Genomic DNA, 13,081 nt, shown 5'->3' on the forward strand with positions numbered 1-13,081 from the left:
GTTAGGTCTTTTATTTTTAGTAATGTTAGGTCTTTTATTTTTAGTAATGTTAGGTCTTTTATTTTTAGTAATGTTAGGTTTTTTATTTTTAGTAATGTTGGGTTTTTTATTTTTAGTAATGTTAGGTTTTTTATTTTTAGTAATGTTGGGTTTTTTATTTTTAGTAATGTTAGGTTTTTTATTTTTAGTAATGTTAGGTCTTTTATTTTTAGTAATGTTGGGTTTTTTATTTTTAGTAATGTTGGGTTTTTTATTTTTAGTAATGTTAGGTTTTTTATTTTTAGTAATGTTAGGTCTTTTATTTTTAGTAATGTTGGGTTTTTTATTTTTAGTAATGTTGGGTTTTTTATTTTTAGTAATGTTAGGTTTTTTATTTTTAGTAATGTTAGGTCTTTTATTTTTAGTAATGTTAGGTTTTTTATTTTTAGTAATGTTAGGTTTTTTATTTTTAGTAATGTTAGGTCTTTTATTTTTAGTAATGTTAGGTCTTTTATTTTTAGTAATGTTAGGTTTTTTATTTTTAGTAATGTTAGGTCTTTTATTTTTAGTAATGTTAGGTCTTTTATTTTTAGTAATGTTAGGTTTTTTATTTTTAGTAATGTTAGGTTTTTTTAGTGTAAGCTTAGGTTTTCTTTTTATTTCACAGGTAAGTGTATTTATTTTAACTAGGTAGTTAGTAAATAGTAATATTGTAGCTAGCTTAGGTTTTCTTTTTTATTTCACAGGTAAGTTTGTATTTATTTTTAAATAGGTAGTTAGTTAATTATTGTAACTTTAATTTAGGTCTATTTTAATAATGATAAAGTTAGGGGGTGTTAGTTTTAGGGGTTAATCTAGTTTAATTAGGTTGTTGCAATGTGGGGGAAGGTGGTTTAGGGGTTAATAGGTTTAGTTAGTGTTGGCGATGATTGGGAACAGCGGTTTAGGGGTTAATAGGTTTAGTTAGTGTTTTAGTTAGTGCTGGCGATGTTTCGTAACGGCGGTTTAGGGGTTAATAGGTTTAGTTAGTGTCGGCGATGTCGGGGAACTGCGGTTTAGGGGTTAATAGGTTTAGTTAGTGTTGGCGATGTGGGGGCGGTTTAGGGGTTAATAGCTCTATTTAGTGTTGGTGATGTGGGGGGGACAGCGGTTTAGTGGTTAATAGATTTAGTTAGTGTTGGTGATGTTTGGGAGTGGCGGTTTAGGGGCTAATAGGTTTATTTAGTGTTTGTGATGTGGGGGGGGCGACGGTTTAGGGGTTAATAGCTCTATTTAGTGCTGGCGATGTGGGGGACAGCGGTTTAGTGGTTAATAGATTTAGTTAGTGTTGGTGATGTTTGGGAGTGGCGGTTTAGGGGCTAATAGGTTTATTTAGTGTAGGTGATGTGGGGGGGGCGACGGTTTAGGGGTTAATAGCTTTATTTAGTGTCGGCAATGCTAGGTAGTTAGTAAATAGTTATATTGTAGCTAGTTTAGGTTTTCTTTTTTATTTCACAGGTAAGTTTGTATTTATTTTTAAATAGGTAGTTAGTTAATTATTGTAACTTTAATTTAGGTCTATTTTAATAATGTTAAAGTTAGGGGGTGTTAGTTTTAGGGGTTAATCTAGTTTAATTAGGTTGTTGGGATGTGGGGGAAGGTGGTTTAGGGGTTAATAGGTTTAGTTAGTGTTGGCGATGATTGGGAACAGCGGTTTAGGGGTTAATAGGTTTAGTTAGTGTTTTAGTTAGTGCTGGCGATGTTTGGGAACGGCGGTTTAGGGGTTAATAGGTTTAGTTAGTGTCGGCGATGTCGGGGAACTGCGGTTTAGGGGTTAATAGGTTTAGTTAGTGTTGGCGATGTGGGGGCGGTTTAGGAGCTAATAGGTTTATTTAGTGTTGGTGATGTGGGGGGGGGCGACGGTTTAGGGGTTAATAGCTTTATTTAGTGTCGGCGATGCGGGTTGTGGCGACAGAGGTTTAATATCATTTTGTTTCGGCAATCGCCGGCATATTAGTTGTGTTAAGTTAAATCGTTTTTTTGGAGCCTTTTGTTTTTTTTGGATCCAATCTTTATTCATATGCATTATTCTATTCTAAACTACAGAATGGATCCGAAAAACGATTTAACTTACCATAACTAATTTGCAGATTTTTTATTATTTTTTATTAAACTTAATTAAACTAATTTACCGAAACAAAATTTATTTAACAAATGAAAACGAAATTAAACTTTTAGCGTTGCATATGTCTACATAACATCAAATTGATGCTTTAAATATCTTACAGAATTCATGCAGATTATCTCATTAGTTTATTTGGCGTACTAAAGCTGTGTATCGCTGTAGTGTTTGTTTCAGTTATTTTGGTATCGTCCAACACGTCTTTAGTAAATATTACAAAGTGTTACATAAAAGCATGTTGCCAAACTGTGAATATGGAACAGGTGCTATCACTTCCCACATCCCAATATTAAACACAGAAAATATCACTATGACAACAAATGATGCCAGTGGGTACTGCCAAGCAATGCTCAACAACAAACAGGAAATTAGAACAGGAACATGGATCTGTTTGTCCTATTAAACAAGTGGTACCGCAGGATTTTGTATGTGGTCTGTTTCAGCCCCGGCTGTATAGATATCCCCATGAGTTCTGACAATAGTTGGCAGAGAGGATTCACCTTGGTCAGAGGCCTGGGAGGATTCTGCAATATTGATGGTCAGTTGGCTCCCAAAGGAGTTGACTCCCATCATGCCTGAGTGGGGATGATTAGCTGTCAGAGACGAGAGCTGGTTTGAATTGCGTGGAACGCTGTATAAGGCTTCGGCTATATCTGCTGCTCGCTTTAATATAATGTCCTGGGAGAAAGAAGAGGGCACAATTGTAACAAAAGCACAAGGCTTTAGGGGATAGTAAACACCTTCACATTATACTGTACATGTTTAGCTATGTGTAGTAAAACCGCTTACTTACCATATTACATTATTTATTTGCTCCTTTTTATGTCATTAAATGTGAGTTGTCAAAATCTTACAGCTGAAAATACCCAATGCAGGCTAACCCTGCTCCTTATCTGTTTCTAATTGACCTGCAGGTTTTGCTAACAAAATTACTGTGTTTAGATGTAAATCTTTACCACTAAAAACAAGAAAAACAAGCACTTCTGTATATGTGTAACCGTAGGTGAATCTTTACCACTAAAAACAAGCACTTCTGTATATGTGTAACTGCAGGTGAATCTTTACCATTAAACACAAGCACTTCTGTATATGTGTAACTGCAGGTGAATCTTTACCATTAAACACAAGCACTTCTGTATATGTGTAACTGCAGGTGAATCTTTACCATTAAAAACAAGCACTTCTGTATATGTGTAACTGCAGGTGAATCTTTACCATTAAAAACAAGCACTTCTGTACATGTGTAACTGCAGGTGAATCTTTACCATTAAAAACAAGCACTTCTGTATATGTGTAACTGCAGGTGAATCTTTACCATTAAACACAAGCACTTCTGTATATGTGTAACTGCAGGTGAATCTTTACCATTAAAAACAAGCACTTCTGTACATGTGTAACTGCAGGTGAATCTTTACCATTAAAAACAAGCACTTGTGTATATGTGTAACTGCAGGTGAATCTTTACCATTAAAAACAAGCACTTCTATATATGTGTAACTGCAGGTGAATCTTTACCATTAAACCCACGCACTTCTGTATATGTGTAACTGCAGGTGAATCTTTACCATTAAACACAAGCACTTCTGTATATGTGTAACTGAAGGTGAATCTTTACCATTAAAAACAAGCACTTCTATATATGTGTAACTGCAGGTGAATCTTTACCATTAAACCCACGCACTTCTGTATATGTGTAACTGCAGGTGAATCTTTACCATTAAACACAAGCACTTCTGTATATGTGTAACTGCAGGTGAATCTTTACCATTAAACACAAGCACTTCTGTATATGTGTAACTGCAGGTGAATCTTTACCATTAAAAACAAACACGTCTGTATATGTGTAACTGCAGGTGAATCTTTACCATTAAAAACAAGCACTTCTGTATATGTGTAACTGCAGGTGAATCTTTACCATTAAACACAAGCACTTCTGTATATGTGTAACTGCAGGTGAATCTTTACCATTAAACACAAGCATTTCTGTATATGTAACCACAGTTGAATATTTACCATTAAAAACAAGCACTTCTGTATATGTGTAACTGCAGGTGAATCTTTACCATTGAAAAAAAGTACTTCTGTATATGTGTAACCGCAGTTGAATCTTTACCATTAAACACAAGCATTTCTGTATATGTAACCACAGTTGAATATTTACCATTAAAAACAAGCACTTCTGTATATGTGTAACCGCAGTTGAATCTTTACCATTAAACACAAGCATTTCTGTATATGTAACCACAGTTGAATATTTACCATTAAAAACAAGCACTTCTGTATATGTGTGACTGCAGGTGAATCTTTACCATTGAAAAAAAGTACTTCTGTATATGTGTAACTGCAGGTGAATCTTTACCATTAAAAACAAGCACTTCTGTATATGTGTAACTGCAGGTGAATCTTTACCATTAAAAACAAGCACTTGTGTATATGTGTAACTGCAGGTAAATCTTTACCATTAAAAACAAGCACTTCTGTATATGTGTAACTGCAGGTGAATCGTTGCCATTAAAAACAAGCACTTGTGTATATGTGTAACTGCAGGTAAATCTTTACTATTAAACACAAGCACTTCTGTATATGTGTAACTGCAGGTAAATCTTTACCATTAAAAACAAGCACTTCTGTATATGTGTAACTGCAGGTAAATCTTTACCATTAAAAACAAGCACTTCTGTATATGTGTAACTGCAGGTGAATCTTTACCATTAAAAACAAGCACTTCTTTATATGTGTAACTGCAGGTAAATCTTTACCATTAAAAACAAGCACTTCTGTATATGTGTAACCGCAGGTGAATCTTTACCATTAAAAACAAACACTTCTGTATATGTGTAACTGCAGGTGAATCTTTATCAATAAAAACAAGCACTTCTGTATATGTGTAACTGCAGGTGAATCTTTACCATTAAAAACAAACACTTCTGTATATGTGTAACTGCAGCTGAATCTTTATCAATAAAAACAAACACTTCTGTATAGGTGTAACTGCAGGTGAATATTTACCATTAAACACAAGCACTTCTGTATATGTGTAACTGCAGGTGAATCTTTACCACTAAAAACAAGCACTTCTGTATATGTGTAACTGTAGGTGAATCTTTAACATTAAAAACAAGCACTTCTGTATATGTGTAACCGCAGGTGAATCTTTACCATTAAAAACAAACACTTCTTTATATGTGGAACTGCAGGTGAATCTTTACCATTAAAAACAAGCACTTCTGTATATGTGTAACTGCAGGTGAATCTTTATTATTAAAAACAAGCACTGCTGTATATGTGTTACTGCAGGTGAATCTTTACCATTAAAAACAAGCACTTCTGTATAGGTGTAACTGCAGGTGAATCTTTAACATTAAAAACAAACACTTCTGTATATGTGTAAAAGCAGGTGAATCTTTATTATTAAAAACAAGCACTTGTGTATAGGTGTAACTGCAGGTGAATCTTTACCATTAAACACAAGCACTTCTGTATATGTGTAACTGCAGGTGAATCTTTACCATTAAAAACAAGCACTTCTGTATATGTGTAACTGCAGGTGAATCTTTACCATTAAAAACAAACACTTCTATATATGGGTAACTGCAGGTGAATCTTTACCATTAAAAACAAGCACTTGTGTATATGTGTAACTGCAGGTAAATATTTACCATTAAAAACAAGCACTTCTGTATATGTGTAACTGCAGGTGAATCTTTACCATTAAACACAAGCACTTCTGTATATGTGTAACTGCAGGTGAATCTTTACCATTAAACACAAGCACTTCTGTATGTGTGTAACTGCAGGTGAATCTTTATCACTAAACACAAGCACTTCTGTATATGTGTAACTGCAGGTGAATCTTTACCATTAAACACAAGCACTTCTGTATATGTGTAACTGCAGGTGAATCTTTACCATTAAACACAAGCACTTCTGTATATGTGTAACTGCAGGTGAATCTTTACCACTAAACACAAGCACTTCTGTATATGTGTAACTGCAGGTGAATCTTTATCACTAAACACAAGCACTTCTGTATATGTGTAACTGCAGGTGAATCTTTACCACTAAACACAAGCACTTCTGTATATGTGTAACTGCAGGTGAATCTTTACCATTAAACACAAGCACTTCTGTATATGTGTAACTGCAGGTGAATCTTTACCATTAAACACAAGCACTTCTGTATATGTGTAACTGCAGGTGAATCTTTACCATTAAACACAAGCACTTCTGTATATGTGTAACTGCAGGTGAATCTTTACCATTAAACACAAGCACTTCTGTATATGTGTAACTGCAGGTGAATCTTTACCACTAAAAACAAGCACTTCTGTGTATATGTAACTGCAGGTGAATCTTTACTATTAAACACAAGCACTTCTGTATATGTGTAACTGCAGGTGAATCTTTACCATTAAAAACAAGAACTTCTGTATATGTGTAACTGCAGGTGAATCTTTACCACTAAAAACAAGCACTTCTGTATATGTGTAACTGCAGGTGAATCTTTACCATTAAACACAAGCACTTCTGTATATGTGTAACTGCAGGTGAATCTTTACCATTAAACACAAGCACTTCTGTATATGTGTAACTGCAGGTGAATCTTTACTATTAAACACAAGCACTTCTGTATATGTGTAACTGCAGGTGAATCTTTACCATTAAACACAAGCACTTCTGTATATGTGTAACTGCAGGTGAATCTTTACCATTAAACACAAGCACTTCTGTATATGTGTAACTGCAGGTGAATCTTTACTATTAAACACAAGCACTTCTGTATATGTGTAACCGCAGGTTAATCTTTACCATTAAACACAAGCACTTCTGTATATGTGTAACTGCAGGTGAATCTTTACCATTAAACACAAGCACTTCTGTATATGTGTAACTGCAGGTGAATCTTTACCATTAAACACAAGCACTTCTGTATATGTGTAACTGCAGGTAAATCTTTATCACTAAACACAAGCACTTCTGTATATGTGTAACTGCAGGTGAATCTTTACTATTAAACACAAGCACTTCTGTATATGTGTAACTGCAGGTGAATCTTTACTATTAAACACAAGCACTTCTGTATATGTGTAACTGCAGGTGAATCTTTACCATTAAAAACAAACACTTCTGTATATGTGTAACTGCAGGTGAATCTTTACCATTAAAAACAAGCACTTCTGTATATGTGTAACTGCAGGTGAATCTTTAACATTAAAAACAAGCACTTCTGTATATGTGTAACTGCAGGTGAATCTTTACCATTAAACACAAGCACTTCTGTATATGTGTAACTGCAGGTGAATCTTTACCATTAAAAACAAGCACTTCTGTATATGTGTAACTGCAGGTGAATCTTTACCATTAAACACAAGCACTTCTTTATATGTGTAACTGCAGGTGAATCTTTACCATTAAACACAAGCACTTCTTTATATGTGTAACTGCAGGTGAATCTTTACCATTAAACACAAGCACTTCTTTATATGTGTAACTGCAGGTGAATCTTTACCATTAAACACAAGCACTTCTGTATATGTGTAACTGCAGGTGAATCTTTACCATTAAACACAAGCACTTCTGTATATGTGTAACTGCAGGTGAATCTTTACCACTAAAAACAAACACTTCTGTATATGTGTAACTGCAGGTGAATCTTTACCGTTAAAAACAAGCACTTCTATATATGTGTAACTGCAGGTGAATCTTTACTATTAAACACCTACAGGCCCATTTATCAAAGGGCTTGCGGACCTGATCCGACACTGCGGATCAGGTCCGCAAGACCTCGCTAAATGCGGAGAGCAATACGCTCTCCGCATTTAACATTGCACCAGCAGCTCACAAGAGCTGCTGGTGCAACGCCGCCCCCTGCTGACTCGCGGCCAATCGGCCGCCAGCAGGGAGCTGTCAATCAACCCGATCGTATTCGATCGGGTTGATGTCCGGCGATTCCTGTACGCCTGTTCAGAGCAGGCGGACAGGGTTATGGAGCAGCGGTCTTTAGACCGCTGCTTCATAAGTTGTGTTTCTGGCGAGTCTGAAGACTCGCCAGAAACACGGCCCTTCAAGCTCCGTACGGAGCTTGATAAATGGGCCTGAAACACTTCTGTATATGTGTAACTGCAGGTGAATCTTTACCATTAAACACAAGCACTTCTGTATATGTGTAACTGCAGGTGAATCTTTACCATTAAAAACAAGCACTTCTGTATATGTGTAACTGCAGGTGAATCTTTACCATTAAAAACAAGCACTTCTGTATATGTGTAACTGCAGGTGAATCTTTACCACTAAAAACAAGCACTTCTGTATATGTGTAACTGTAGGTGAATCTTTAACATTAAAAACAAGCACTTCTGTATATGTGTAACCGCAGGTGAATCTTTACCATTAAAAACAAACACTTCTGTATATGTGTAACTGCAGGTGAATCTTTACCATTAAAAACAAGCACTTCTGTATATGTGTAACTGCAGGTGAATATTCACCATTAAACACAAGCACTTCTGCATATGTGTAGCTGCAGGTGAATCTTTACCATTAAAAACAAACACTTCTGTATATGTGTAACTGCAGGTGAATCTTTACTATTAAAAACAAGCACTTCTGTATATGTGTAACTGCAGGTGAATCTTTACCATTAAAAACAAGCACTTCTGTATATGTGTAACTGCAGGTGAATATTCACCATTAAACACAAGCACTTCTGCATATGTGTAACTGCAGGTGAATCTTTAACATTAAAAACAAACAATTCTGTATATGTGTAACTGCAGGTGAATCTTTACTATTAAAAACAAGCACTTCTGTATGTGTGTAACTGCAGGTGAATCTTTACCATTAAAAACAAACACTTCTGTATATGTGTAACTGCATGTGAATCTTTACTATTAAAAACAAGCACTTCTGTATGTGTGTAACTGCAGGTGAATCTTTACCATTAAACACAAGCACTTCTGTATATGTGTAACTGCAGGTGAATCTTTACCATTAAACACAAGCACTTCTGTATATGTGTAACTGCAGGTGAATCTTTACCATTAAACCCACGCACTTCTGTATGTGTGTAACTGCAGGTGAATCTTTACCATTAAAAACAAGCACTTCTGTATATGTGTAACTGCAGGTGAATCTTTACCATTAAACACAAGCACTTCTGTATATGTGTAACTGCAGGTGAATCTTTACCATTAAACACAAGCACTTCTGTATATGTGTAACTGCAGGTGAATCTTTACCATTAAACCCACGCACTTCTGTATGTGTGTAACTGCAGGTGAATCTTTACCATTAAAAACAAGCACTTCTGTATATGTGTAACTGCAGGTGAATCTTTACCATTAAAAACAAGCACTTCTGTATATGTGTAACTGCAGGTGAATCTTTACTATTAAACACAAGCACTTCTGTATATGTGTAACTGCAGGTGAATCTTTACCATTAAACACAAGCACTTCTGTATATGTGTAACTGCAGGTGAATCTTTACTATTAAACACAAACACTTCTGTATATGTGTAACTGCAGGTGAATCTTTACTATTAAACACAAGCACTTCTGTATATGTGTAACTGCAGGTGAATCTTTACCATTAAACACAAGCACTTCTGTATATGTGTAACCGCAGGTGAATCTTTACCATTAAAAACAAGCACTTCTGTATATGTGTAACTGCAGGTGAATCTTTACCATTAAACACAAACACTTCTGTATATGTGTAACTGCAGGTGAATCTTTACTATTAAACACAAGCACTTCTGTATATGTGTAACTGCAGGTGAATCTTTACCATTAAACACAAGCACTTCTGTATATGTGCAACTGCAGGTGAATCTTTACTATTAAACACAAGCACTTCTGTATATGTGTAACTGCAGGTGAATCTTTAGTATAACAATCTTTTTCAGCAGCATTAGGTTGAAGACTTAAAGGGTCATGAAACCCAAAATATTTCTTTCATGATTCAGATAGAGAATACAATTTTAAACAACATTCCAATTTACGTCTATTATCTGATTTGCTTCATTCTTTAGATATCCCTTGTTGAAGAAATAGCAATGCACATGGGTGAGCCAATAACAAGAGGCATCAATGTGCAGCCACCAATCAGCAGATACTGAGCATATCTAGATATGCTTTTCAACCAAATTAGATAACAGAAGTAAATTAGAAAACTGTTTAATATAGCATGCTCTCTCTAAAGCTTGAAAGAAAGTTTTTGGCTAGAATGTCCCTTTAAGTAACTATTTACACACTGAACATATCCCAGAATGCACATAAACTGCTGTCCCCTAACCTGAAGATTATGCCCATTATACAGAAGATCACAATATCTGTGTACCTGGTTATTGTGTGGCATGCCGTAAAGAGCTTCCACCAGATCCGCTGCCCTCTTCAGCAAGACTTCCTGTGGGAAATAGAAAATGTTAAAGGGACAGTTTACCCCAGGATTGTTATTGTTTAAAAAGATAGATAAACCCTTTATTACTCATTCACTAGTTTTTCGTAACCAACACTGTTACATTAATACACTTTTTACCTCTGACATTACCTTGTATCTAAGCCTCTGCAGACTGCCCCCTTATTTCAGTTATTTTGACAGACTTGTTAGCCAATATGAGCTGAGTCATAAATAACTCCACTGGCATGAGCACAACGTTATATATATGGCACACATGAACTATCGTTGTCTGTGAAAAACGATCAAAATGCACTGAGATAAGAGGCGGTCTTCAAGGGCATAGACATTAGAATATGAGCCTACCTAGATTTAGCTTTCAACAAAGAATACAAAAAGAACATAGCAAATATGATTATAATAGTAAAATTGCATGCCGTATCTGAATCAAGAAAGTCTAATTCTGACTTGGCTGTCCCTTTAAGGGTTGGAAAAATGATATTACTGTTTTGTTTTGTTTAAAAATAAAAAAAAACTAATTAGTTTTTGAAGGACCACGACACACATATTGTTTATCTAGTTTGTTTACTGTGGCTAATTAAGAACAGATAAAATGAGCTCCTGAACATATCAACCAATCACTTTGCAGCCAGTGTGTCAGGCTCCTGCATCCCATGGAACACACATCAGCCTCTCCACGGGCGAGGGGAATGGGAAAACTAGTTTTTAGAGTTAAATGACAAAATAAATTTATTTTTATTTTTTCATTATGAATAATTATTTTTGTGGGTAATCTAATTTTGAGTTTAATGCCCCTTTAAGTACCTGCAACATTCTACACAGTGATTGGTTATTTACATCTCTCATTTTAAAACACAAATCTCTACATACCGAGGACCAACAACCTTTACAAATACAAATAAAACAGAACCCACTATTTGAAAAAGACATGAAACACAAACGTTTTCTTCTGTCTGAATCACAAAACATACAATTTTTAGCTTTGATCCTATGTTATTCTTTGTTGAAGATATGCCTATGTAGGTGTCTGTGGCATTACATAGCAGGGTATAGCACTGCCATTTAGTGCTCTTGCAAATAGATAACATTCTTGCCACTGCTGCCATATAGTGACCCAGAGCACACATCCCTGCTTTTCAACAAAAGATACCAAGAGAATAATATAAGTAAATTGATTTTTTTTTAAATGTGCATGCTCTATTTGAATTGTGAAAGATATATTTTGTGTTTCATATCCCTTTAATTGAAAAGCAACAGAAAACAACGCTACTAATAATAATTGTAATATAAAAACATTTCTTGATAAGTGTGACAACGCAATATACAAATATAACTGATTAGATGTCAATTGGAAGTTGTTTCAAATTGTACGCTCTGTCTAAATCAAGAAAAAAAAATAGTTTTGTGTCCCTTTAAGTATTCACTCCCTACTAATATAGGTACAGCCATGTAGATAAGTAAATTAGTATTAATTATAGCTTGGCCCAGTTTGAGTAACATTTCTTGACAGTTTATGACGCTCACATTTTAATAAACATAAACCATCACCGGCTGTCAGCCTAACCCTCAATGCTAACCCTAATCACCAAACACATCCTTAAAGGGACACTGAACCTAATTTTTTTCTTTCATGATTTGGACAGAGCATGCAATTTTAAGCAACTTTCTAATTTACTCCTTTTATCAAATGTTCTTCATTCTCTTGGTATCTTTATTTGAAATGCAAGAATGTACGTTTAGAAGCTGGCCCATTTTTTGTGAACAACATGCGTTGTTCTTGCTGATTGGTGGATAAATTCACCCACCAATAAACAAGCGCTGCCCAGCGTCTGAACCACAAATTGTCTGTCTCCTTAGCTTAGATGCCTTCTTTTTCAAATAAAGATAGCAAAAGAACGAAGAAAAATTGATAATAGGTGTAAATTAGAAAGTTGCTTAAAATTGCATGCTCTATCTGAATCATGAAATAAACAATTTGGGTTCAGTATCTCTTTAACATGTCACTATGATGACATTAAACCTAATGCAACATTATTGTTGCTGACATGACAACGCCTCCTCGATGACATTCCTGGCATGACTTTGCTGATGACATTTGTGCCTGTGATATTGTTATAGAGCAAATTTAGCCACATGAGGCAGAGGGTTTCCGTTCAGTTTGCCCAGACCTGATGCTTATTTTATAATGAAGGAAGAATTGCAGCAGTACTATGATTGGTACAAATTCCTTATGCCCAGCACCTGCCCATCTTATTTATAATTTTATAATATTCCTTCAGGCATCTTCCCATTTCCCTTTACTTCTCTAATCTCCACCCTTATCATGTTCCTAATGCTTTTATTAACCAATCCATTTTTGGCCATTACTGCTGCAATTTCCTACATATCTCTCTTTCATAACAAGCCTGGAAGATCTATCCTTAATGTGCTGCTAATTATATTTTCCCTTATCCCATAAGATGACAGAGTTAGGCTGCACAGCATTTCCACTTAAAGCTCCTTCTACTAAGGGCTAAAAGTGAG

General features: G+C 35.2%; 1 protein-coding gene across 2 annotated transcripts in view; it reads right to left on the bottom strand.

Annotated features, from left to right (window-relative positions):
- Positions 1 to 13,081, bottom strand: part of LOC128650436 (transcription factor COE3-like) — a 579,037-nt gene that overhangs the window by 16,653 nt on the left and 549,303 nt on the right. For both annotated transcript variants that reach the window (XM_053704380.1, XM_053704379.1), the window contains exons 12-13: positions 10,481 to 10,546; positions 2,641 to 2,818 (exon numbers count right to left, since the gene is read on the bottom strand). In XM_053704380.1, coding sequence (XP_053560355.1) covers positions 2,641 to 2,818; positions 10,481 to 10,546 — 244 coding nt within the window. The remainder of the gene's footprint in view (positions 1 to 2,640; positions 2,819 to 10,480; positions 10,547 to 13,081) is intronic.

This window comes from Bombina bombina, chromosome 2 (genome assembly GCF_027579735.1).
Source record: "Bombina bombina isolate aBomBom1 chromosome 2, aBomBom1.pri, whole genome shotgun sequence".
NCBI lineage: Eukaryota > Metazoa > Chordata > Amphibia > Anura > Bombinatoridae > Bombina > Bombina bombina.